Source organism: Ascaphus truei, chromosome 8 (genome assembly GCF_040206685.1).
Source record: "Ascaphus truei isolate aAscTru1 chromosome 8, aAscTru1.hap1, whole genome shotgun sequence".
Taxonomy (NCBI): domain Eukaryota; kingdom Metazoa; phylum Chordata; class Amphibia; order Anura; family Ascaphidae; genus Ascaphus; species Ascaphus truei.
Genome location: NC_134490.1, coordinates 1,446,724 through 1,470,909, shown reverse-complemented (window position 1 = coordinate 1,470,909; position 24,186 = coordinate 1,446,724). Strand labels below are relative to the sequence as shown.

Below are 24,186 nucleotides of genomic sequence, written 5' to 3'. Positions count from 1 at the left end.
GTGCGGAACATTCTCAACTCCAGCCCTCAAGAACCCCCCAACAGGTCAGTTTCAGCACAGGTGGCTCAGTCAAAGACCGAGCCACTGATTGAACCACCTGTGCTGAAGCAGGGACTGATTGAGTCACCTGAGCTGGAGCAGGGACTGACTGGGCCACCTGTGCTGAAGCAGGGACTGATTGAGTCACCTGTGCTGAAGCAGGGACTGATTGAGTCACCTGTGCTGAAGCAGGGACTGACTGGGCCATCTGTGCTGAAGCAGGGACTGATTGGTCCACCTGTGCAGATGCAGGGACTGATTGAGCCACCTGTGCTGAAGCTGGGATATCCTGAAAACCTGATCTGTTGCGGGCTCTTGAGGACTGGAGTTGAGAACCCTGTATAAGTAATCAGTCCTGGTTCTGTCACCAAGATAGAAACCTGCACAGATAACAAAATAAAGCAAATTAAAGTCAGCCACTAGCAGGTGAATGAAGAATCATACACAGACATTACATCCCTTCATTGGCAGGCGGCCAGTCGCACGTGGCTACTAACGGCTGGCACCGAAGAGGTTAAATCCGTGTGCGTTTGTAAAATGTGGTAAGCGTGTTTTTTTGCAAAACACAAACACTTTGCATTGGAGCCGTGTTACTTTCACAAGGGAACGTGGCCACGAGACGTGGCCTGACCACAATCTGCGAGCCATTCCCCTCGCTAACGTTTGTCAGATGTGACTGAATCTGGACAGGTTCTCGTGTTAATAAAATCCAGCCGGGCCCGGCGGTGTGAACCAGCGACAAGCTTCCAGATCCCGCGACAAACAGCCATTTCCTGCGCAGACTAAATATAGAGAGCGCCGGCGTTACAGCGCGAGCTTCGTACTGACCATCTCTTCGGACATTCGCTGAGCAGGCGCTGGCTGGAAGCTCGGAGCAGCGTGCGGCTTATTCTGCCGCTTCTGCTTTTCATTCAACAAGTTCCTCCATATGCGACATTCTTCCTGAGCATGTGCGGTAACGATCTGCGCTGCAGCGAGAGCAGACATCTGTACGTTAGTGTTTCCAGGCCGGGGCTACAGCCATACAATCATTATTCAAGCACCGATAACGTATGTACTATTTACTACAAAGTATATATATATCTACAGCATACCATTTTTCTTTGGTGCCAAAAGTAGGCAGATAATATATTGGGATAGGGGGTATATACCCTGGGACCTAGTCCTATGTAATATATTGGGATAGGGAGTATATCCCTGGGTCCTGGTCCTATGTAATATATTGGGATAGGGGGTATATCCCTGGGTCCTGGTCCTATGTAATATATTGGGTTAGGGGGTATATCCCTGGGTCCTGGTCCTATGTAATATATTGGGATAGGGAGTATATCTCTGGGACCTGGTCCTATGCAATATATTGGGATAGGGGGTATATCCCAGGGACCTGGTCCTATGCAATATATTGGGATAGGGGGTATATCCCAGGGACCTGGTCCTATGCAATATATTGGGATAGGGGGTATATCCCTGGGACCTGGTCCTATGTAATATATTGGGATAGGGGGTATATCCCTGGGACCAGGTCCTATGTAATATATTGGGATAGGGGGTATATACCCTGTGACCTGGTCCTATGCAATATATTGGAATAGGGAGTATATCCCTGGGACCTGGTCCTATGTAATATATTGGAATAGGGGGTATATACCCTGAGACCTGGTCCTATGTAATATATTGGAATAGGGGGTATATACCCTGGGACCTGGTCCTATGTAATATATTGGAATAGGGGGTATATACCCTGAGACCTGGTCCTATGCAATATATTGGGATAGGGAGTATATACCGGGTCGGTGTATTACAGAAGCAGCACTAGATGTATCATTAATATATACACCAAGTAAAGGGATATACTCCTTTCCTTTTTCATCATATTGTATATTTTTCTCGCTCAATCCACATGAGAATTTGCACACTTGTGGGCCTGTTCTGTAGATTAACACTGTGTAAGAAGCACAATGCAGATAAACAACTGATGTCAACTACATTTATATCACGGTATTATGTAAACAACAAGTCCCAGATGCGCTGCGGGAGGTGCGTGTTCATTCCTGCGCAGCGTGTAAACGCGTTAAACTGCTGTAATCTGATCGGAAACACTAAGATTACTATAAAGTCTGAGCTCAACGTGTGTGTTCAAAATCCCCTCCTCCTGCTGAAACGCGCGTCCGGAGACGAGAACGCCGCGGTCTGATCGCGTCATCGATAACGCGCTGATCCAGCTGCTCCCCTCCTGAACCATACGAATGAGTTTTTCCGTTCTCCTAGCGACCGTCCTTCATCAGGAGTCATTTAATATAAACGTTTTGGGCCAGAATTCTTGATCGGTCTCCAGCGCTTTATAACGCGCTTATCTTCCTCGCTAAACACCATGCTGTAACTATGCGCGTGATGAGGTCATCACGCCGTCACCAATTCCAAAGGATATTTATTAGAGTATCAAATAATTCTTACGTGTAACCATCTCCCGCGACAGACCTAGAATACTCACATTTGCATGAAAATGGGGTGATTTTTCTGCCAGGTATTTTGCCCCAGAATGGCCCCACTTCTGACTTGATATACCAACCCCCTTACGTAGTTTCACAGCCTCCAGTTGTGACAAAAAGCGGTACAAAAAACAGCACCAGATTTATCACAGAAAAGAGGTTTCCTTGCCATGTCGCCCTGGCGTTGGCGCTGTTTGTCACGCCTCATTCCTGTAGTGTGGTGGTTGATACATGATCCTGCAGCGTTTTTCCCAGAGTTACAAGCAAAAGCGTCCAGTTGTCAAATCAATCCTTCCCGTACTCTGTTACCATCACGGCTAATCCCCTCCCAGTCCTAACGTCCTCGGGACGCTTCCAGAAAATCAATTTTTTGGCATCAACAACATTTAATGCGATTTCCTTATTTCTGAGGCTTGTTTTTGTTGGCTTCCACATATATCGGGTTCTTTCAAGTTAAATTCACTCCTACAAGTAGATTTTAACAATGATTATTAATGACGACTTCAATGTCGTTTCTAAGCAGTTTAACACTTACAGTAGTATATTTGTAACAGTTATTTAAAACACATTTGTCCAAAGCATTTATAGCTGAATTTTCCTGGCTCGGGGACAATTTCTCTCCAATGTTTGGTGAGCAGTGGCTGAAATGTATAGGTCCCAGAGCAGGGCCACCAACAGGTCAGGTTTTCAGGATATCCCTGATTCAGCACAGGAGGCTCAATTAGTCTCTGCTTTAGCACAGGTGGCTCAATCAGTCTCTGCTTCAGCACAGTTTGATTGAGCCACCTGTGGTCTTCGACTGAGCCACTGACTGAGCCACCTGTGCTGAAGCACGGCAATCCAGAAAACCTGACCCGTTGGTGGCCCTTGAGGATTGGAGTTGACCGCCCCTATCCTAAAGGGTAAAAAAGACCAGTACTTTTGTATTTACAAACCCAGAGTACTCCCGCTCTATACTCCCGCTTTATACTCCCGCTCTATACTCCCGCTTTAATTATACAAGGGATTTTGTCAGACTCCTTTTATTTCTGTGCGTAGCATAATTATTGCAGAAACCTTTCTATATTATTGTTGTGGATCAGGAACAGCAGCGGCCGCTCATCGTTAGGCCACCTCCAGCACTGCCGGTGCGCACACCTTTCCCAGGATACACCGCAGCCCCCCACATAGCATTATCTGCATCGGTGAGAAGCAGCCCATGCATCCATCCATCCTACACCTGACCCGCAGGCATCCCCTTCTGCCCGCGCTTTCCTCCGGGCACCGGGCAACTTCACATCCTTCCTCCTATTACCTTAGCCTGTCCTAACACAGGCCTGCACAACTCCAGTCCTCGATGGCTGCAAACAGGCCAGGCTTTCAAGATATCCCTAATTCAGCACAGCTGACTCAATTAGTGGCTCAGTATGACTGAGCCACTAATTGAGTCAGCTGTGCTGAAGTAGGGATAGCCTAAAAACCTGGCCTGTTTGCGGCCCGAGAGGACTGGAGTTGTGCAGGCCTGTCCTAACATATATACGTACTGTTTTGTCCTATGATGTTATCTCCCTCCCACATTGTACTGCGCTACAGTACATGTTTGTGCCATGCAAATACAAGAGAATAGTAATAATAATAAAATGAGCTGCTGTCGTGGTGGTTGGCGGAGTCGCTGATTTCTGTGTGTTTGGGGCGCACAGATGAGTAATTGCGTCACTCAGTGCCTCTCCGGTGTCTGGGCACGTGGGAGCGTGCCGTATAATCAGAGATGACGGTGGCAGTGCGCGAGTGACGCATCATTTATCTTGGGGTTCAAATAAATCAGCTGATGAGTGAAGCCATCATAAACATCTCCCTTCCGCCCCAGGGGGGGACCCCGCTTCAAACGCGACCTGCTGATTACAGTGTGCCTCTGCTGCTCACTTTGATTGATTAACCCAAGTGATCGCTTTCTTGCTAATACTGATTAATTACTTTCTGTGGTCCTCTGGTGTTTGTCAGCCCGGCCTCCCAAATTCCCGTGGCCTTTCTGTTTGCGTTGTAGTGAAACGCGATATTCACGGGTTGGGACTAACCATGTGCAAAAACAATCTTTGGAAATGGGATCAAAAGGGGAATTCGCCAGAAATCATTTTTTCCCCCCAAAATAAACATCGTCACCGAATCTCCTATATCCGTGGCACAGAATTTGGTGGGAAAGGGCAGCAGGAATCAGTTGTATGTAAGTAAATGATAACAGCGAAAGAAATGCCGTCAATATTTCGTGTCGCAGCTCGTCGCATTAACCCCGTATTTACTTACTAAACCCCAGTGTTGTTTTTGGAAGACGCAATAGATTTTGGTTTAGAATTCCGGTTTAGGTAATAAAAGAAACTTTGGAACGCGTCCTAATTATAATGAGCGAGAGCCGGCGCAAGACGCTCTGTAATCAGAGAGTAATGCAGACAGAATGGACACACCCTGGATCCTACGTATATCTCCTTATATCACTCTTCTAACTCTATGGCTCGTTAGTGTGTCAAATTAGCTCTGAATTCTTCAGGGTCCGTCAAGTTTAAAGAGCCAGTCTGCACGATACTCTAAAAAAAATATTTCTTTTGTTTTAATATACGCTGCCTTTGATTACCTGACTTAATTACCTAAAGCTGCTGTTCGATTCGCTCTACCGTGATCGATCGGCAAAGATCCCGCTTCCCAGGGTTCACTAAATGGCTGCCTTTCAGTTTCAATCCATCCTTCAGTCAGTGTAACTCAGCAGCTACAATGTATCCTTATATTACGAAGGTAACATTATCTATTGTTACAGCTTGCCAAACTGCTGGGAATATTGGCAACAAAGTATCACAAACAGGAAAGCGTTACAAATATCTTGCACTGCGGGGGAGGTGGGCTAAAGCCTGCTATAGCAAACAAAGGATGCTCATTATATTACAACTCAAAAAATAGCATGCAGTATTATTTAATACTATACGGCAGAACAGATTTATATTAAAGACCCACACATAGGATATTGCATGGATTACTCCTTTAAGCTACTTTGCGAAAAATGCAACAATATAGAACCCCAACAGCTGCAAGGGATGTATGGGCTGAAATGTTGTTATAGGGGGTGAACTATAAGGAGACTTTAGATTATCGTTAGGCAGATCCCAGCTGCAGGAATTGTCTGACAGTGTGCTTGTGCTTTGTAAGCGCAGTGCATTTTCTGCAGTAACTTTCACTCACTTATTCATACAGCGATCTCAGCCGTACTTATTAACCACACCGACCATGGGTCGCTCTGTGCTGAAGCCCCACTGATTACACCCCAGTACTGGCTGCTCAGTACGGTTGGAAATATGCTGCGACCATGGGAGACCAGGGCACATTTTCAGCCCTATTTTGCAGCAGGTAGCTGCCGAACTCTTTGCTGCAGCTTTCAGATGCATCCCCAAACTTCTTCCCCATGTTTGCACATCCACAGGTTTGCTTTGCAGTAACATTTATTAGAAACCTTGGAACCTATTTCTGGATTCCTTAAATCTGAAATGAATAATACAAACCTGCATATCCTCTGATATTAATATATATCTATTTGTATTATATTTTCTGTGTAAAAAAAAACTTTTTGCCTATTATAGTTGAGATTCTTGGGGTGTTTCTGTGTTATTCAGGTAAGATGTGAGGTTTGTTTTTGAGGCCACCTCTTTTATATTTTGTCAACGTTATTAAAATGATCAGAATTGCAAAATACAAAATGATCAGGAATTCTCCCCAAACATCCTGCCCGACCCCCTGAATTTCTCAGTGGTTTATAGAAGCGGGCACTTCGGCTGAAGCCAGCAGGGCTTGTGTCTGGTCCTCCGCCCCTGTCCCCAGGGTGATCAACCCATTCCACAGATAACCCTACTGCTCTTTATCGATCCATCATCGGCAAGGACGTGCTGGTCATTAATGACCATATTCCAGTGGCACAATATACCCGGATGGGATCCTGACAGGTCTCTGCATCCCATCCCCCCCGGCTGCCTTATCAATAGCTCGTTTTCTGTTTATTTTTACGTGGCTATCTAAAGGATCTGGGCCGAGGGAAGCGAGAGTCAAAAGCAAGCGCAGAAGCGAAAATACAAACATTTTATTCAGTGTCAGAAATTCTGCACAAGACAGAACTTTCTAATTATCACCAGCCAATGCATTCACCCAACTGCTGCCACAGGGGCAGCTAACGCGCTGCCGAGCAAAAATATGTATTATAGTGCGATATTATATGAGTATAAATCATTGGCCACAGCTATGGCCTGTCCCTAGCGCTCAGTTGTATGGCGATTGCGGACTTCCAGTTGACCGTCCGAAGAACCAGACAGCCCATGTAATAAGATAATTAGCCGTATTTGAGATAATTGCTCTTGCTGTGTCTGTCTTCTTTCATCCCCTTCCTTCTCCAAACACATCATTTTCTGCATCCTGTTTCCACTGATAGTGTGTTTGGGGAAGCATGTCCCTCCCACTGGGGTGGCCAGCTATCTTTGGGGGTACACTCCAAGCCCTAACGCGCTTCTCAGCTGCACAATTTCGCCCCAAGATTTATTCTACAGACAAAAGATTTGAATTGTTAAAATCCCTTTGGTTTCAAAGAGCCCCCATCTCCAATCTCAACATATTGCTGCCTTGTTTCCACCCTCATCATCATTTCTTCATCGCGCCCCTCCCCACACACACGTCTTCGCAGGGGTCCGTTGCATGGTGGGTGTGCGTCCCCGCCATGAGAAAGTGTTGCTTTTTCTCAGTACTTACTCCCACGAGAAGGAACAATACAGAACCGCCATTGCTGGCAATTCAACGTGTTTACAAAGGAATAAGAAAGAACCAGCCGTGACCGGCGGTTACTGTCCAAGTTCCGAAACTCCGTCCTCTCCCTGGAATTTGTCTGCTCCCCCACTGCCGTACCCCACACACGTCCTGTTCCATCCCAAGGTCATTACATGGAGAATATTCCCAATCTATTTCATATCCTTCTGTCAGGTCCCTGCTCAGACACAACCACAGTACCATACGTTATATAAGTGCAGTCATGAGCTTTATAGTGAGATGTTATGTGTTGTTACAAGACACACACACACACACACACACACCTTTTCTTCTTCTAAGTCAAAACCCGGTTATAACACACTTCGACTGTGAGATCTGTATGTCCGGGAATCCTTTCTTCCTATATTGACTTGGGAGCTCTCTCATGGAATGATTCCTCTGCATGTTAAATGATACGGAGGCGTGTAATCTGAAGATGTGGGTACATGGTTAACGATGTAAGATATACACAGGGTCTAATAGTAATTATAATACAAAACAGGGCCGCAAACAGAATCGCAAAGTCTTACAAGCTGCAGCAATACGTATTAGTGCGTATAAATGTTACAGTGTTACTGACGGGGCACGGAGACACCCAACAACGAGGGAAGTCATATCTGAGTGACATTTAAAGATGTCTTCTCACCCCTTCAGTATCTTTCTCCGTTGGAAATCGGGGATTACATGGATGGTTGGTAGGTTTTGCCACCATTTGTCAAGCAATAGAGTTTAAGATATCTGATATAGAGGGCAGTCCTCTCACCTCGGCAGGTAGAGGGCAGTCCTCTCACCTCGGCAGGTAGAGGGCAGTCCTCTCACCTCGGCAGGTAGAGGGCTGTCCTCTCACCTCGGCAGGCAGAGGGCAGTCCTCTCACCTCGGCAGGTAGAGGGCAGTCCTCTCACCTCGGCAGGTAGAGGGCAGTCCTCTCACCTCGGCAGGCAGAGGGCAGTCCTCTCACCTCGGCAGGTAGAGGGCAGTCCTCTCACCTCGGCAGTTAGAGGGCTGTCCTCTCACCTCGGCAGGTAGAGGGCAGTCCTCTCACCTCGGCAGGTAGAGGGCAGTCCTCTCACCTCGGCAGGTAGAGGGCAGTCCTCTCACCTCGGCAGGTAGAGGGCAGTCCTCTCACCTCGGCAGGTAGAGGGCAGTCCTCTCACCTCGGCAGGTAGAGGGCAGTCCTCTCACCTCGGCAGTTAGAGGGCTGTCCTCTCACCTCGGCAGGTAGAGGGCAGTCCTCTCACCTCGGCTGTCCTCTCACCTCGGCAGGTAGAGGGCAGTCCTCTCACCTCGGCAGGTAGAGGGCAGTCCTCTCACCTCGGCAGGTAGAGGGCAGTCCTCTCACCTCGGCAGGTAGAGGGCTGTCCTCTCACCTCGGCAGGTAGAGGGCTGTCCTCTCACCTCGGCAGGTAGAGGGCAGTCCTCTCACCTCGGCAGGTAGAGGGCAGTCCTCTCACCTCGGCAGGTAGAGGGCAGTCCTCTCACCTCGGCAGGTAGAGGGCTGTCCTCTCACCTCGGCAGGTAGAGGGCTGTCCTCTCACCTCGGCTGGTAGAGGGCAGTCCTCTCACCTCGGCAGGTAGAGGGCAGTCCTCTCACCTCGGCAGGTAGAGGGCAGTCTTCTCACCTGCTCTACATTTCCCAAAATTGTAAGTGATCACTTAAACAGGAGTCATGCCAAAATTGTCCCACAAGCAGAGGAAGACTCTCTCAGTGTCTTACATTACCAGCAAAGTCATAAGTCCGGGACATGTACATCCCCCTCGGCCTAGGGACTTCGTGGGGGCCGATTGGTTACTCCCATTGTGTCATGATCCAGTCTGAAAATAGAACCAAGAGTCTTGACTGTTTAGGTCCAACACATTAACCACCAAACCATGTCTTCAGAAGAGGCCAGGGGTCATGGGTAAGGTGCCGAGGACTGGTCTGCCCTCTGTGGCTATGATGGGGGCTGTGTCTAAGGTGGTCTCCTCCAATTCGCTGTCCTGATCTTCCAGGATCCCCTCTGTTGGGATAATCTTAATGACCTTCTCTTCGAAGTGGACATGCTTTTTTTGGCCGGTCACATCCGTTGAGTTGTCCATGGGGTCTTTTTCCGAGCCTGTGGTCCTGGGCGGCTGACGGTCCCTTTTCACTTTGAGGACGCTCCTCATCTGGGTAAGGAGGGACTCTCTCTTCTCTCTCAGGGAGCTGTTGAACGTGTAGGTCTGTTCCGTGTCCCCAGCTCCGGTCATGGCAATGGCAGTGGCGGATGGATCTGTGTAGTACTCGGCCTGAGCGATGCACTCCTTGCCCAGCTTGGTCTTCTTCCGCTTGCTCAGCAGAAGGTAGGCCACACCAGTGACAATAAGCATGGAGCCTGGGAGACAGGGAGGTGTAAGTGAATGAGGGAAATAAAGCATGATGCCAGTAAGGAGAAAGTCTTGTGGTTAAGCCTCTGGAATGGAAAATAGGAGATATATATATCCTACCTAGAACACCTGTGTTGAATACTTCAGCCACAACCAAAGAGACAAACAATACACAAGGGGCACATGTACAGGGCGGCGTGAAATGTTCAATGGTGCTAGTGGCTCCACCAAATGAATACAAGGAAATAGGGACATCACTAAGAGACACACGGTCTGGAGGTTCCTTCACACGGGTAAATGAAGAGTAAATTCTTCATTCAAATCCCCATTTTTACTTCCCAGGAACATGCCAAAAGATACCAGCTTTCAGGCGCACCGCCTCTCCTCGGGTAGGTGAAGGAACCGGCGGAGCGCGCGTCCCGGTGAGGAACGCGCCGTGTTTCTCTCCACCTGTTGGTTGTCCCCATTTCCTGATATCTCCGTCGCGGCCTTAACATGTGTGAAGCAGTTTAAGGACGTGAGGAACATTGTTACACGTCACCGTTCCCAGCGGTGGGATTCTCCGCGTGGACACAGCTAAAGATGCATCAATTCACATTCATTTCAACAGAAGCCAGCGAAGGACGATAATACGGCAGACATATTACAGTGTACGCTGCGCTCACGTCCCTGCCAAATTCCCTAAGTATACAGAAATTAGGAATAATAATTGCATAGTGGTCATGTATGTTAATTAATATAATGGACAAAGCTGATATCAAGCGAGAAACGTTTCAAGCGTTCCCACCCCTGATCTCATTACTGAGGGAGCAAAGTGTAACTTGTATCCACAAGAGAACACCCGATGTCTGAGTGTATACTCACTGTACATGGCAGCGTCTCACGTCCCACACAGGACCTTCCATCAGGTGGGGAAGAAAGCGCTTATTTTTGCATATATATGTGCCTGTAACATTCCTGCGTGCTGCGTACGCTATACTGTAACCGGCACGCGCATTGTGTCCCATTGGGAGGAAAGCGCTATACTGTATGTAATAAAGTATTATTAAAGTTATTATATATTGTGCTGGCTACACATTCACTTCCCCCCTCATACTTCTCCGTGTGGATATACACTGACACGCACACTTACCTGGGATAGTGACGTGCCAGACCAGGACAGGGTGCAAGAAGCAAGCCACGGAGAGTAGCCCGTACCCCAGGAACCTCTGCAATCCGCCTATCCGCGCCGTCTTCCCTAAGCACACGTACAGCGGAGGCTCGGCCGGGCACCTGGGGGGGGGGAGTCAAGGCTAGGGCATTACTTTCATACAGTAAGTTACCCCCATCCCGTCCCTGCTATGCTCAGTGCGCGCACACACACACACACACAGTATGCTACATCCCGTCCCTGCTATGCTCAGTGCATACACACACAGTATGCTTCATCCCGTCCCTGCTATGCTCAGTGCATACACACACAGTATGCTTCATCCCGTCCCTGCTATGCTCAGTGCATACACACACAGTATGCTTCATCCCGTCCCTGCTATGCTCAGTGCACACACACCGTATGCTACATCCCGTCCCTGCTATGCTCAGTGCACACACACAGTACGCTACATCCCGTCCCTGCTATGCTCAGTGCGCACACACACACACCGTATGCTACATCCCGTCCCTGCTATGCTCAGTGCACACACACAGTATGCTACATCCCGTCCCTGCTATGCTCAGTGCGCACACACACACAGTATGCTACATCCCCGTCCCTGCTATGCTCAGTGCGCACACACACACAGTATGCTACATCCCGTCCCTGCTATGCTCAGTGCGCACACACACACAGTATGCTACATCCCGTCCCTGCTATGCTCAGTGCGCACACACACACACAGTATGCTTCATCCCGTCCCTGCTATGCTCAGTGCGCACACACACAGAATGCTACATCCCGTCCCTGCTATGCTCAGTGCACACACACAGTATGCTACATCCTGTCCCTACTATGCTCAGTGCGCACACACACACACAGTATGCTTCATCCCGTCCCTGCTATGCTCAGTGCGCACACACACAGAATGCTACATCCCGTCCCTGCTATGCTCAGTGCACACACACACACACAGTATGCTACATCCCGTACCTAATATGCTCAGTGCGCACACACACACACCGTATGCTACATCACGTCCCTGCTATGCTCAGTGCGCACACACACACACCGTATGCTACATCCCGTCCCTGCTATGCTCAGTGCACACACACACACACCGTATGCTACATCCCGTCCCTGCTATGCTCAGTGCGCACACACACCGTATGCTACATCCCGTCCCTGCTATGCTCAGTGCACACACACACACAGTATGCTACATCCCGTCCCTGCTATGCTCAGTGCGCACACACACACAGTATGCTACATCCCGTCCCTGCTATGCTCAGTGCGCACACACAGTATGCTACATCCCGTCCCTGCTATGCTCAGTGCACACACACACAGTATGCTACATCCCGTCCCTGCTATGCTCAGTGCACACACACACAGTATGCTACATCCCGTCCCTAATATGCTCAGTGCACACACACACAGTATGCTACATCCCCGTCCCTGCTATGCTCAGTGCGTACACACACAGAATGCTACATCCCGTCCCTGCTATGCTCAGTGCGCACACACACACACAGTATACTACATCCCGTCCCTGCTAAGCTCAGTGCGCACACACACAGTATGCTACATCCCGTCCCTGCTATGCTCAGTGCGCACACACACAGTATGCTACATCCCGTCCCTACTATGCTCAGTGCGCACACACACACAGTATGCTACATCCCGTCCCTGCTATGCTCAGTGCACACACACACAGTATGCTACATCCCGTCCCTAATATGCTCAGTGCACACACACACAGTATGCTACATCCCCGTCCCTGCTATGCTCAGTGCGCACACACACACACACACACAGTATGCTACATCCCGTCCCTGCTATGCTCAGTGCGCACACACACACAGTATGCTACATCCCCGTCCCTGCTATGCTCAGTGCGCACACACACACACACACACAGTATGCTACATCCCCGTCCCTACTATGCTCAGTGCGCACACACACACACACACACAGAATGCTACATCCCATCCCTGCTATGCTCTGTGCGCACACACACATAGTATGCTACATCCCCGTCCCTGCTATGCTCAGTGCGCACACACACACACACACACAGTATGCTACATCCCCGTCCCTACTATGCTCAGTGCACACACACACACACACACAGTATGCTACATCCCGTCCCTGCTATGCTCAGTGCGCACACACACACACACAGCATGCTACATTCCGTCCCTGCTATGCTCAATGCGCACACACACACAGTATGCTACATCCCGTCCCTGCTATGCTCAGTGCACACACACAGTATGCTACATCCCGTCCCTGCTATGCTCAGTGCACACAAACACAGAATGCTACATCCCGTCCCTGCTATGCTCAGTGCACACACACACAGTATGCTACATCCCGTCCCTGCTATGCTCAGTGCACACACACACAGTATGCTACATCCCGTCCCTGCTATGCTCAGTGCGCACACACACACACACAGTATGCTACATCCCGTCCCTGCTATGCTCAGTGCGCACACACACACACAGAATGCTACATCCTGTCCCTACTATGCTCAGTGCGCACACACACACAGTATGCTACATCCCGTCCCTTCTATGCTCAGTGCGCACACACAGTATGCTACATCCCGTCCCTTCTATGCTCAGTGCACACACACACAGTATGCTACATCCCGTCCTTGCTATGCTCCGTGCGCACACACACACAGCATGCTACATCCCCGTCCCTGCTATGCTCAGTGCGCACACACACACACAGTATGCTACATCCCGTCCCCGCTATGCTCAGTGCGCACACACACAGTATGCTACATCCCGTCCCTGCTATGCTCAGTGCGCACACACACAGTATGCTACATCCCGTCCCTGCTATGCTCAGTGCGCACACACACACAGTATGCTACATCCCGTCCCTGCTATGCTCAGTGCGCACACACACACAGTATGCTACATCCCGTCCCTACTATGCTCAGTGCGCACACACAGTATGCTACATCCCGTCCCTGCTATGCTCAGTGCACACACACAGTATGCTACATCCCGTCCCCGCTATGCTCAGTGCGCACACACACAGTATGCTACATCCCGTCCCTGCTATGCTCAGTGCGCACACACACACAATGCTACATCCCGTCCCTGCTATGCTCAGTGCGCACACACACACACAGTATGCTACATCCCGTCCCCGCTATGCTCAGTGCGCACACACACACAATGCTACATCCCGTCCCTGCTATGCTCACCCCACATTAATGGGGTATTTTCAGTGACAGTGTCCAGTCACACCGAGCATTAGTTAGCCAAGGAACCGGAGCACTACTGTACTATTGAAAACAGGTTCTCCAGATTGGGAGGGACCTTAGTTCTGCCATGTGATTGTTGTATTCAATTATTAGCTGTATAACGATATTCAGTGAAATGTGTTATCATGCATATATGTGACTGTGACCCACCATTGTGTGTGAAATGTTCTTGTTATGTTCAGGTTACATTCGAAGATGGTACCCGAAAATGTAGGACTCAAGCGGGGTCATTGTGATTCCACCAGAGGGAGAGTGTAGCCAGGTCACATGAGGGCTACTATTCTGCCCTTGGGCTGGCAGTAAACCCTGGTACAATCAGGTTGCCAGTAGTTGGTATGGGGGTTTTCCCCTTTCCTTTTGGTACGGCACTTGAGTGACAGCAGGGGGTGGTACATCCTGTTGTAGCTGGGACAACGGGGTGCCCGTCTCCTGGCTGTACTAAAGGGCAGGACCGCCCTAAAGTTAGTTGGTCCTTCCCCCTCTGAGGAAGGCAGGTCACACACTGGGAGCCTGAGATTGGGGCCTTCCCATGTGCTCTTCCCTCCGGGGGAGAGTGAGTGTGGACCATACCTCTGCCTCTGCTAGGGAGGTGGGGAACAGCTAGGACGGCTGCGGGTGCCCTTGGCCTGTAGTGACGGTCCAGGGACCATCATTCAGTGAGAGCTGAGAGTACTGCATCGGGCAGCAGCCTGCCGTGTAACTGTGCTGTACAGAGTGAATAACCCGTTCCTGTAATATACCTCCAGCCTGCTGCGTGACCTTACTGGGGGGAGAGGTAATAGTTCTACCGTGGGAGATCACCTTCAGTTCCTGGAGCCTACGGCAGATGGAGGCGCTGCACTGCTAAGGAGATATGTGGGGTATGAACCCCAGAAGCCTGTTCCTGTGTCCCCACTACCATCCGCGGACGACTCAGCCCTCCTGTTACCAGCAGATACATGCACCATACACCCAGTAATAGCCAAATCTCCTACCGGGAGGGGGAATCACCGTTACAGACAGATGGAGCCCTGTTATAGTACCGGCCTTACTTATCTGGTGTATTTAGGAACACTGTACAGTATGTATCTCGGGATTCACCCATATCAGCCATGTATATTTTATATGGCGTTATAATGACTTTGCAAACAGAGCGTTGATAGCAATTTTTTAAAAAAAACCTGTGAGCAAAGAAAGTTTAAAAAAGTCCTAATCATTTGTTTACCACAAAATATGTAAAAGAACAAAAAACAGCAAAAAAAAGTATCTGATTTTTTAAAAAATATTAATCTGCTAGATTGAAGCTAATCCCTGGCCCGTCCCAGACAGGGAGACCTCCTAACGAATCCGCAGCGGCACACACACTACAATGCAGCCCCACTGATATGAACCCTCTAAGCTCGTGCCACGGTTATAAAAGGATTGGATGGAATCTAATGATGACATGGAGTTGGGGTGAAAATACTCGCCCCACGTGGGAACAGTGAAGGGAAAGCTTCCACGAAGAGCTGGGTGTCTGGCAGAGACGTGATACGGTGCAGCACTGTGCACACTGCCAGCTCTGTGTAGGAATACAAGAATAGGGAAGAGATACATCTCGGGGGTTACCTGAAGCAGGACGTGAGCAGCAGGTGCAGGAAGAAGGAGCTCTCACAGACAGACACTGCTCCGGCAGAGAATCTGGGCAGGGGAACACAGAGAGAACAGTGTGAGACACACTCACAGAGGGGCCGGGGAACACACTCACAGAGGGGCCGGGGAACACACACTCACAGAGGGGCCGGGGAACACACTCACAGAGAGGCCGAGACACACACTCACAGAGGGGCCGGGGAACACACACTCACAGAGGGGCCGAGGAACACACACTCACAGAGAGGCCGAGGAACACACACTCACAGAGAGGCCGAGGAACACACACTCACAGAGAGGCCGAGGAATACACACTCACAGAGAGGAGCTGGGGAACACACACTCACAGAGAGGCCGGGGAACACACACTCACAGAGAGGCCCGGGGAACACACTCACAGAGAGGCCGGGGAACACACTCACAGAGAGGCCGGGGAACACACTCACAGAGAGGCCGGGGAACACACACTCACAGAGAGGCCGGGGAACACACACTCACAGAGAGGCCGGGGAACTCACTCACAGAGAGGCCGAGACACACACTCACAGAGAGGCCGAGACACACACTCACAGAGAGGCCGGGGAACACACACTCACAGAGAGGCCGAGACACACACTCACAGAGAGGCCGAGACACACACTCACAGAGAGGCCGGGGAACACACACTCACAGAGGGGCCGGGGAACACACTCACAGAGGGGCCGAGACACACACTCACAGAGAGGCCGGGGAACACACACTCACAGAGGGGCCGGGGAACACACTCACAGAGAGGCCGAGACACACACTCACAGAGAGGCCGGGGAACACACACTCACAGAGGGGTCGGGGAACACACTCACAGAGAGGCCGGGGAACACACACTCACAGAGAGGCCGAGGAACACACACTCACAGAGGGGCCGGGGAACACACTCACAGAGAGGCCGAGACACACACTCACAGAGAGGCCGGGGAACACACACTCACAGAGAGGCCGAGGAACACATACTCACAGAGAGGCCGAGGAACACACACTCACAGAGAGGCCGAGGAACACACTCACAGAGAGGCCGAGATACACACTCACAGAGAGGCTGGGGAACACACACTCACAGAGATGCCGAGGAACACACACTCACAGAGAGGCCGAGGAATACACTCACAGAGAGGCCGGGGAACACACTCACAGAGAGGCCGGGGAACACACACTCACAGAGAGGCCAGGGAACACACTCACAGAGAGGCCGGGGAACACACTCACAGAGAGGCTGGGGAACACAAACTCACAGAGGGGCCGGGGAACACACACTCACAGAGAGGCCGAGACACAAACTCACAGAGAGGCCGAGGAGCACACACTCACAGAGGGGCCAGGGAACACACACTCACAGAGAGGCCGAGGAACACACACTCACAGAGAGGCCGAGGAACAAACACTCACAGAGAGGCAGAGGAATACACTCACAGAGAGGCCGAGGAACACACTCACAGAGAGGCCGGGGAACACACTCACAGAGAGGCCGGGGAACACACTCACAGAGAGGCCGGGGAACACACTCACAGAGAGGCCGGGGAACACACTCACAGAGAGGACGGGGAACACACTCACAGAGAGGCCGAGATACACACTCACAGAGAGACTGGGGAACACACTCACAGAGGGGCCGGGGAACACACACTCACAGAGAGGCCGAGGAATACACTCACAGAGAGGCCGGGGAACACACTCACAGAGAGGCCGAGACACACACTCACAGAGGGGCAGAGGAACACACTCACAGAGAGGCCGGGGAACACACACACTCACAGAGAGGCCGGGGAACACACTCACAGAGAGGCCGAGGAACACACTCACAGAGAGGCCGAGGAACACACACTCACAGAGAGGCCGGGGAACACACTCACAGAGAGGCCGAGGAACACACACTCACAGAGAGGCCGGGGAACACACTCACAGAGAGGCCGGGGAACACACTCACAGAGAGGCCGGGGAACACACACTCACAGAGAGGCCGGGGAACACACTCACAGAGAGGCTGGGGAACACACTCACAGAGAGGCCGGGGAACACACTCACAGAGAAGCCGAGGAACACACACTCACAGAGAGGCCGGGGAACACACTCACAGAGAGGCCGAGGAACACACACTCACAGAGGGGCTGGGGAACACACTCACAGAGAGGCCGGGGAATACACTCACAGAGAAGCCGAGGAACACACACTCACAGAGAGGCCGAGGAACACACACTCACAGAGAGGCCGAGGAATGCACTCACAGAGAGGCCGGGGAACACACTCACAGAGAGGCCGAGGAACACACACTCACAGAGAGGCCGGGGAACACACTCACAGAGAGGCCGGGGAACACACTCACAGAGGGGCTGGGGAACACACTCACAGAGAGGCCGGGGAATACACTCACAGAGAGGCAGAGGAACACACTCACAGAGAGGCCGGGGAACACACTCACAGAGAGGCCGGGGAATACACTCACAGAGAGGCAGAGGAACACACTCACAGAGAGGCCGGGGAACACACTCACAGAGGGGCTGGGGAACACACTCACAGAGAGGCCGGGGAACACACTCACAGAGAGACCGGGGAACACACACTCACAGAGAGGCCAGGGAACACACTCACAGAGAGGCCGGGGAACACACTCACAGAGAGGCTGGGGAACACAAACTCACAGAGGGGCCGGGGAACACACACTCACAGAGAGGCCGAGACACAAACTCACAGAGAGGCCGAGGAGCACACACTCACAGAGGGGCCAGGGAACACACACTCACAGAGAGGCCGAGGAACACACACTCACAGAGAGGCCGAGGAACACACACTCACAGAGAGGCAGAGGAATACACTCACAGAGAGGCCGAGGAACACACTCACAGAGAGGCCGGGGAACACACTCACAGAGAGGCCGGGGAACACACTCACAGAGAGGCCGGGGAACACACTCACAGAGAGGCCGGGGAACACACTCACAGAGAGGACGGGGAACACACTCACAGAGAGGCCGAGATACACACTCACAGAGAGGCTGGGGAACACACTCACAGAGGGGCCGGGGAACACACACTCACAGAGAGGCCGAGGAATACACTCACAGAGAGGCCGGGGAACACACTCACAGAGAGGCCGAGACACACACTCACAGAGGGGCAGAGGAACACACTCACAGAGAGGCCGGGGAACACACACACTCACAGAGAGGCCGGGGAACACACTCACAGAGAGGCCGAGGAACACACTCACAGAGAGGCCGAGGAACACACACTCACAGAGAGGCCGGGGAACACACTCACAGAGAGGCCGAGGAACACACACTCACAGAGAGGCCGGGGAACACACTCACAGAGAGGCCGGGGAACACACTCACAGAGAGGCCGGGGAACACACACTCACAGAGAGGCCGGGGAACACACTCACAGAGAGGCTGGGGAACACACTCACAGAGAGGCCGGGGAACACACTCACAGAGAGGCCGAGGAACACACACTCACAGAGAGGCCGGGGAACACACTCACAGAGAGGCCGAGGAACACACACTCACAGAGGGGCTGGGGAACACACTCACAGAGAGGCCGGGGAATACACTCACAGAGAAGCCGAGGAACACACACTCACAGAGAGGCCGAGGAACACACACTCACAGAGAGGCCGAGGAATGCACTCACAGAGAGGCCGGGGAACACACTCACAGAGAGGCCGAGGAACACACACTCACAGAGAGGCCGGGGAACACACTCACAGAGAGGCCGGGGAACACACTCACAGAGGGGCTGGGGAACACACTCACAGAGAGGCCGGGGAATACACTCACAGAGAGGCAGAGGAACACACTCACAGAGAGGCCGGGGAACACACTCACAGAGAGGCCGGGGAATACACTCACAGAGAGGCAGAGGAACACACTCACAGAGAGGCCGGGGAACACACTCACAGAGGGGCTGGGGAACACACTCACAGAGAGGCCGGGGAATACACTCACAGAGAAGCCAAGGAACACACACTCACAGAGAGGCCGAGGAACACACACTCACAGAGAGGCCGAGGAACACACTCACAGAGGGGCCGGGGAACACACTCACAGAGAGGCCGGGGAACACACTCACAGAGGGGCCGGGGAACACACTCACAGAGGGGCCGGGGAACACACTCACAGAGGGGCCAGGGAACACACTCACAGAGAGGCAGAGGAACACACTCACAGAGAGGCCGAGGAACACACACTCACAGAGGGGCCTGGGAACACACTCACAGAGAGGCCGAGGAACACACTCACAGAGGGGCTGGGGAACACACTCACGGACAGAGGCAGAGGAACACACACTCACAGGGAGGCTGGGGAATACACACTCACAGGGAGGCCGGGGAACACACACTCACAGGGAGGCAGAGGAACACACTCACAGAGGGGCCGGGGAACACCCGCTCACAGAGGTGCCGGGGAACACACTCACAGAGAGGCCGAGGAACACACACTCACAGAGAGGCCGAGGAACACACTCACAGAGAGGCCGAGGAACACACACTCACAGAGGGGCCTGGGAACACACTCACAGAGAGGCCGAGGAACACACTCACAGAGGGGCTGGGGAACACACTCACGGACAGAGGCAGAGGAACACACACTCACAGGGAGGCTGGGGAATACACACTCACAGGGAGGCCGGGGAACACACACTCACAGGGAGGCCGAGGAACACCCGCTCACAGAGGTGCCGGGGAACACACTCACAGAGAGGCCGAGGAACACACTCACAGAGAGGCCGAGGAACACACTCACAGACAGGCTGGGGAACACACTCACAGAGAGGCCGAGGAACACACTCACAGAGAGGCTGGGGAACACACTCACAGAGAGGCCGAGGAACACACTCACAGAGAGGCCGGGGAACACACACTCACAGAGGGGCCGGGGAACACACTCACAGAGGGGCCGGGGAACACACTCACAGAGGGGCCGGGGAACACACTCACAGAGGGGCCGTGGAACACACTCACAGAGGGGCCGGGGAACACACTCACAGAGGGGCCAGGGAACACACTCACAGAGAGGCAGAGGAACACACTCACAGAGAGGCCGAGGAACACACACTCACAGAGGGGCCTGGGAACACACTCACAGAGAGGCCGAGGAACACACTCACAGAGGGGCTGGGGAACACACTCACGGACAGAGGCAGAGGAACACACACTCACAGGGAGGCTGGGGAATACACACTCACAGGGAGGCCGGGGAACACACACTCACAGGGAGGCCGAGGAACACACTCACAGAGGGGCCGGGGAACACCCGCTCACAGAGGTGCCGGGGAACACACTCACAGAGAGGCCGAGGAACACACACTCACAGAGAGGCCGAGGAACACACTCACAGAGAGGCTGGGGAACACACTCACAGAGAGGCCGAGGAACACACTCACAGAGAGGCCGGGGAACACACACTCACAGAGGGGCCGGGGAACACACTCACAGAGGGGCCGGGGAACACACTCACAGAGGGGCCGGGGAACACACTCACAGAGGGGCCGGGGAACACACTCACAGAGGGGCCGGGGAACACACTCACAGAGGGGCCGGGGAACACACTCACAGAGGGGCCGGGGAACACACTCACAGAGGGGCCGGGGAACACACTCACAGAGGGGCCGGGGAACACACTCACAGAGGGGCCGGGGAACACACTCACAGAGGGGCCGGGGAACACACTCACAGAGGGGCCGGGGAACACACTCACAGAGAGGCCGGGGAACACACTCACAGAGGGGCCGGGGAACACACTCACAGAGGCGCCGGGGAACACACTCACAGAGGGGCCAGGGAACACACTCACAGAGAGGCAGAGGAACACACTCACAGAGAGGCCGAGGAACACACACTCACAGAGGGGCCTGGGAACACACTCACAGAGAGGCCGAGGAACACACTCACAGAGGGGCTGGGGAACACACTCACGGACAGAGGCAGAGGAACACACACTCACAGGGAGGCTGGGGAATACACACTCACAGGGAGGCCGGGGAACACACACTCACAGGGAGGCCGAGGAACACCCGCTCACAGAGGTGCCGGGGAACACACTCACAGAGAGGCCGAGGAACACACTCACAGAGAGGCCGGGGAACACACACTCACAGAGGGGCCGGGGAACACACTCACAGAGGGGCCGGGGAACACACTCACAGAGGGGCCGGGGAACACACTCACAGAGGGGCCGGGGAACACACTCACAGAGGGGCCGGGGAACACACTCACAGAGGGGCCGGGGAACACACTCACAGAGGGGCCGGGGAACACACTCACAGAGGGGCCGGGGAACACACTCACAGAGGGGCCGGGGAACACACTCACAGAGAGGCCGAGGAACACACTCACAGAGGGGCCGGGGAACACACTCACAGAGAGGCCGGGGAACACACTCACAGAGGGGCCGGGGAACACACTCACAGAGGGGCCGGGGAACACACTCACAGAGGGGCCAGGGAACACACTCACAGAGAGGCAGAGGAACACACTCACAGAGAGGCCGAGGAACACACACTCACAGAGGGGCCTGGGAACACACTCACAGAGAGGCCGAGGAACACACTCACAGAGGGGCTGGGGAACACACTCACGGACAGAGGCAGAGGAACACACACTCACAGGGAGGCTGGGGAATACACACTCACAGGGAGGCCGGGGAACACACACTCACAGGGAGGCCGAGGAACACCCGCTCACAGAGGTGCCGGGGAACACACTCACAGAGAGGACGAGGAACACACTCACAGAGAGGCCGAGGAACACACTCACAGAGAGGCTGGGGAACACACTCACAGAGAGGCCGAGGAACACACTCACAGAGAGGCTGGGGAACACACTCACAGAGAGGCCGAGGAACACACTCACAGAGAGGCCGGGGAACACACACTCACAGAGGGGCCGGGGAACACACTCACAGAGGGGCCGGGGAACACACTCACAGAGGGGCCGGGGAACACACTCACAGAGGGGCCGTGGAACACACTCACAGAGAGGCCGAGGAACACACACTCACAGAGGGGCCTGGGAACACACTCACAGAGAGGCCGAGGAACACACTCACAGAGAGGCCGAGGAACACACACTCACAGAGGGGCCTGGGAACACACTCACAGAGAGGCCGAGGAACACACACAGAGGGGCTGGGGAACACACTCACGGACAGAGGCAGAGGAACACACACTCACAGGGAGGCTGGGGAATACACACTCACAGGGAGGCCGGGGAACACACACTCACAGGGAGGCCGAGGAACACACTCACAGAGGGGCCGGGGAACACCCGCTCACAGAGGTGCCGGGGAACACACTCACAGAGAGGCCGAGGAACACACACTCACAGAGAGGCCGAGGAACACACTCACAGAGAGGCTGGGGAACACACTCACAGAGAGGCCGAGGAACACACTCACAGAGAGGCCGGGGAACACACTCACAGAGGGGCCGGGGAACACACTCACAGAGGGGCCGGGGAACACACTCACAGAGGGGCCGGGGAACACACTCACAGAGGGGCCGGGGAACACACTCACAGAGGGGCCGGGGAACACACTCACAGAGGGGCCGGGGAACACACTCACAGAGAGGCCGAGGAACACACTCAGAGAGGCCGAGGAACACACACTCACAGAGAGGCCGGGGAACACACACTCACAGAGAGGCCGGGGAACACACTCAGAGAGGAGCTGGGGAACACACTCACAGAGAGGCCGAGGAACACACACTCACAGAGAGGCAGAGGAACACACACTCACAGAGAGGCCGAGGAACACACACTCACAGAGAGGCAGAGGAACACACACTCACAGGGAGGCCTAGGAACACACACTCACAGAGAGGCCAAGGAACACACATTCACAGGGAGGCAGAGGAACACACACTCACAGAGAGGCCGGGGAACACACACTCACAGAGAGTCTGGGGAACACACTCACAGAGAGGCCGAGGAATACACTCATAGAGAGGCTGGGGAACACACTCACAGAGAGGCAGAGGAACACACACTCACACAGAGGCCGGGGAACACACACTCACAGAGAGGCCGGGGAACACACACTCACAGAGAGGCCGGGGAACACACACTCACAGAGAGGCCGGGGAACACACACACTCACAGAGAGTCTGGGGAACACACTCACAGAGAGGCCGAGGAATACACTCATAGAGAGGCTGGGGAACACACTCACAGAGAGGCAGAGGAACACACACTCACACAGAGGCCGGGGAACACACACTCACAGAGGCCGGGGAACACACACTCACAGAGGCCGGGGAACACACACTCACAGAGAGGCCGGGGAACACACTCACAGAGAGGCCGGGGAACACACTCACAGAGAGGCCGGGGAACACACTCACAGAGGGGCCGGGGAACACACTCACAGAGAGGCTGGGGAACACACACTCACAGAGAGGCCGGGGAACACACACTCACAGATGGGCTGGGGAACACACCCACAGAGGGT

At 53.3% G+C, this 24,186-nt stretch overlaps 1 protein-coding gene across 1 annotated transcript in view; it reads right to left on the bottom strand.

Moving 5' to 3' along the window:
- Positions 1-8,451: 8,451 nt before the first annotated feature.
- Positions 8,452-24,186, bottom strand: part of TMEM72 (transmembrane protein 72) — a 35,236-nt gene continuing 19,501 nt past the window's right edge. Inside the window, exons 3-5 of the mRNA XM_075610272.1 lie at positions 15,684-15,755; positions 10,811-10,950; positions 8,452-9,686 (exon numbers count right to left, since the gene is read on the bottom strand). Of these exons, the coding sequence (XP_075466387.1) occupies positions 9,211-9,686; positions 10,811-10,950; positions 15,684-15,755 (688 nt within the window). The 3' untranslated portion in view covers positions 8,452-9,210. The remainder of the gene's footprint in view (positions 9,687-10,810; positions 10,951-15,683; positions 15,756-24,186) is intronic.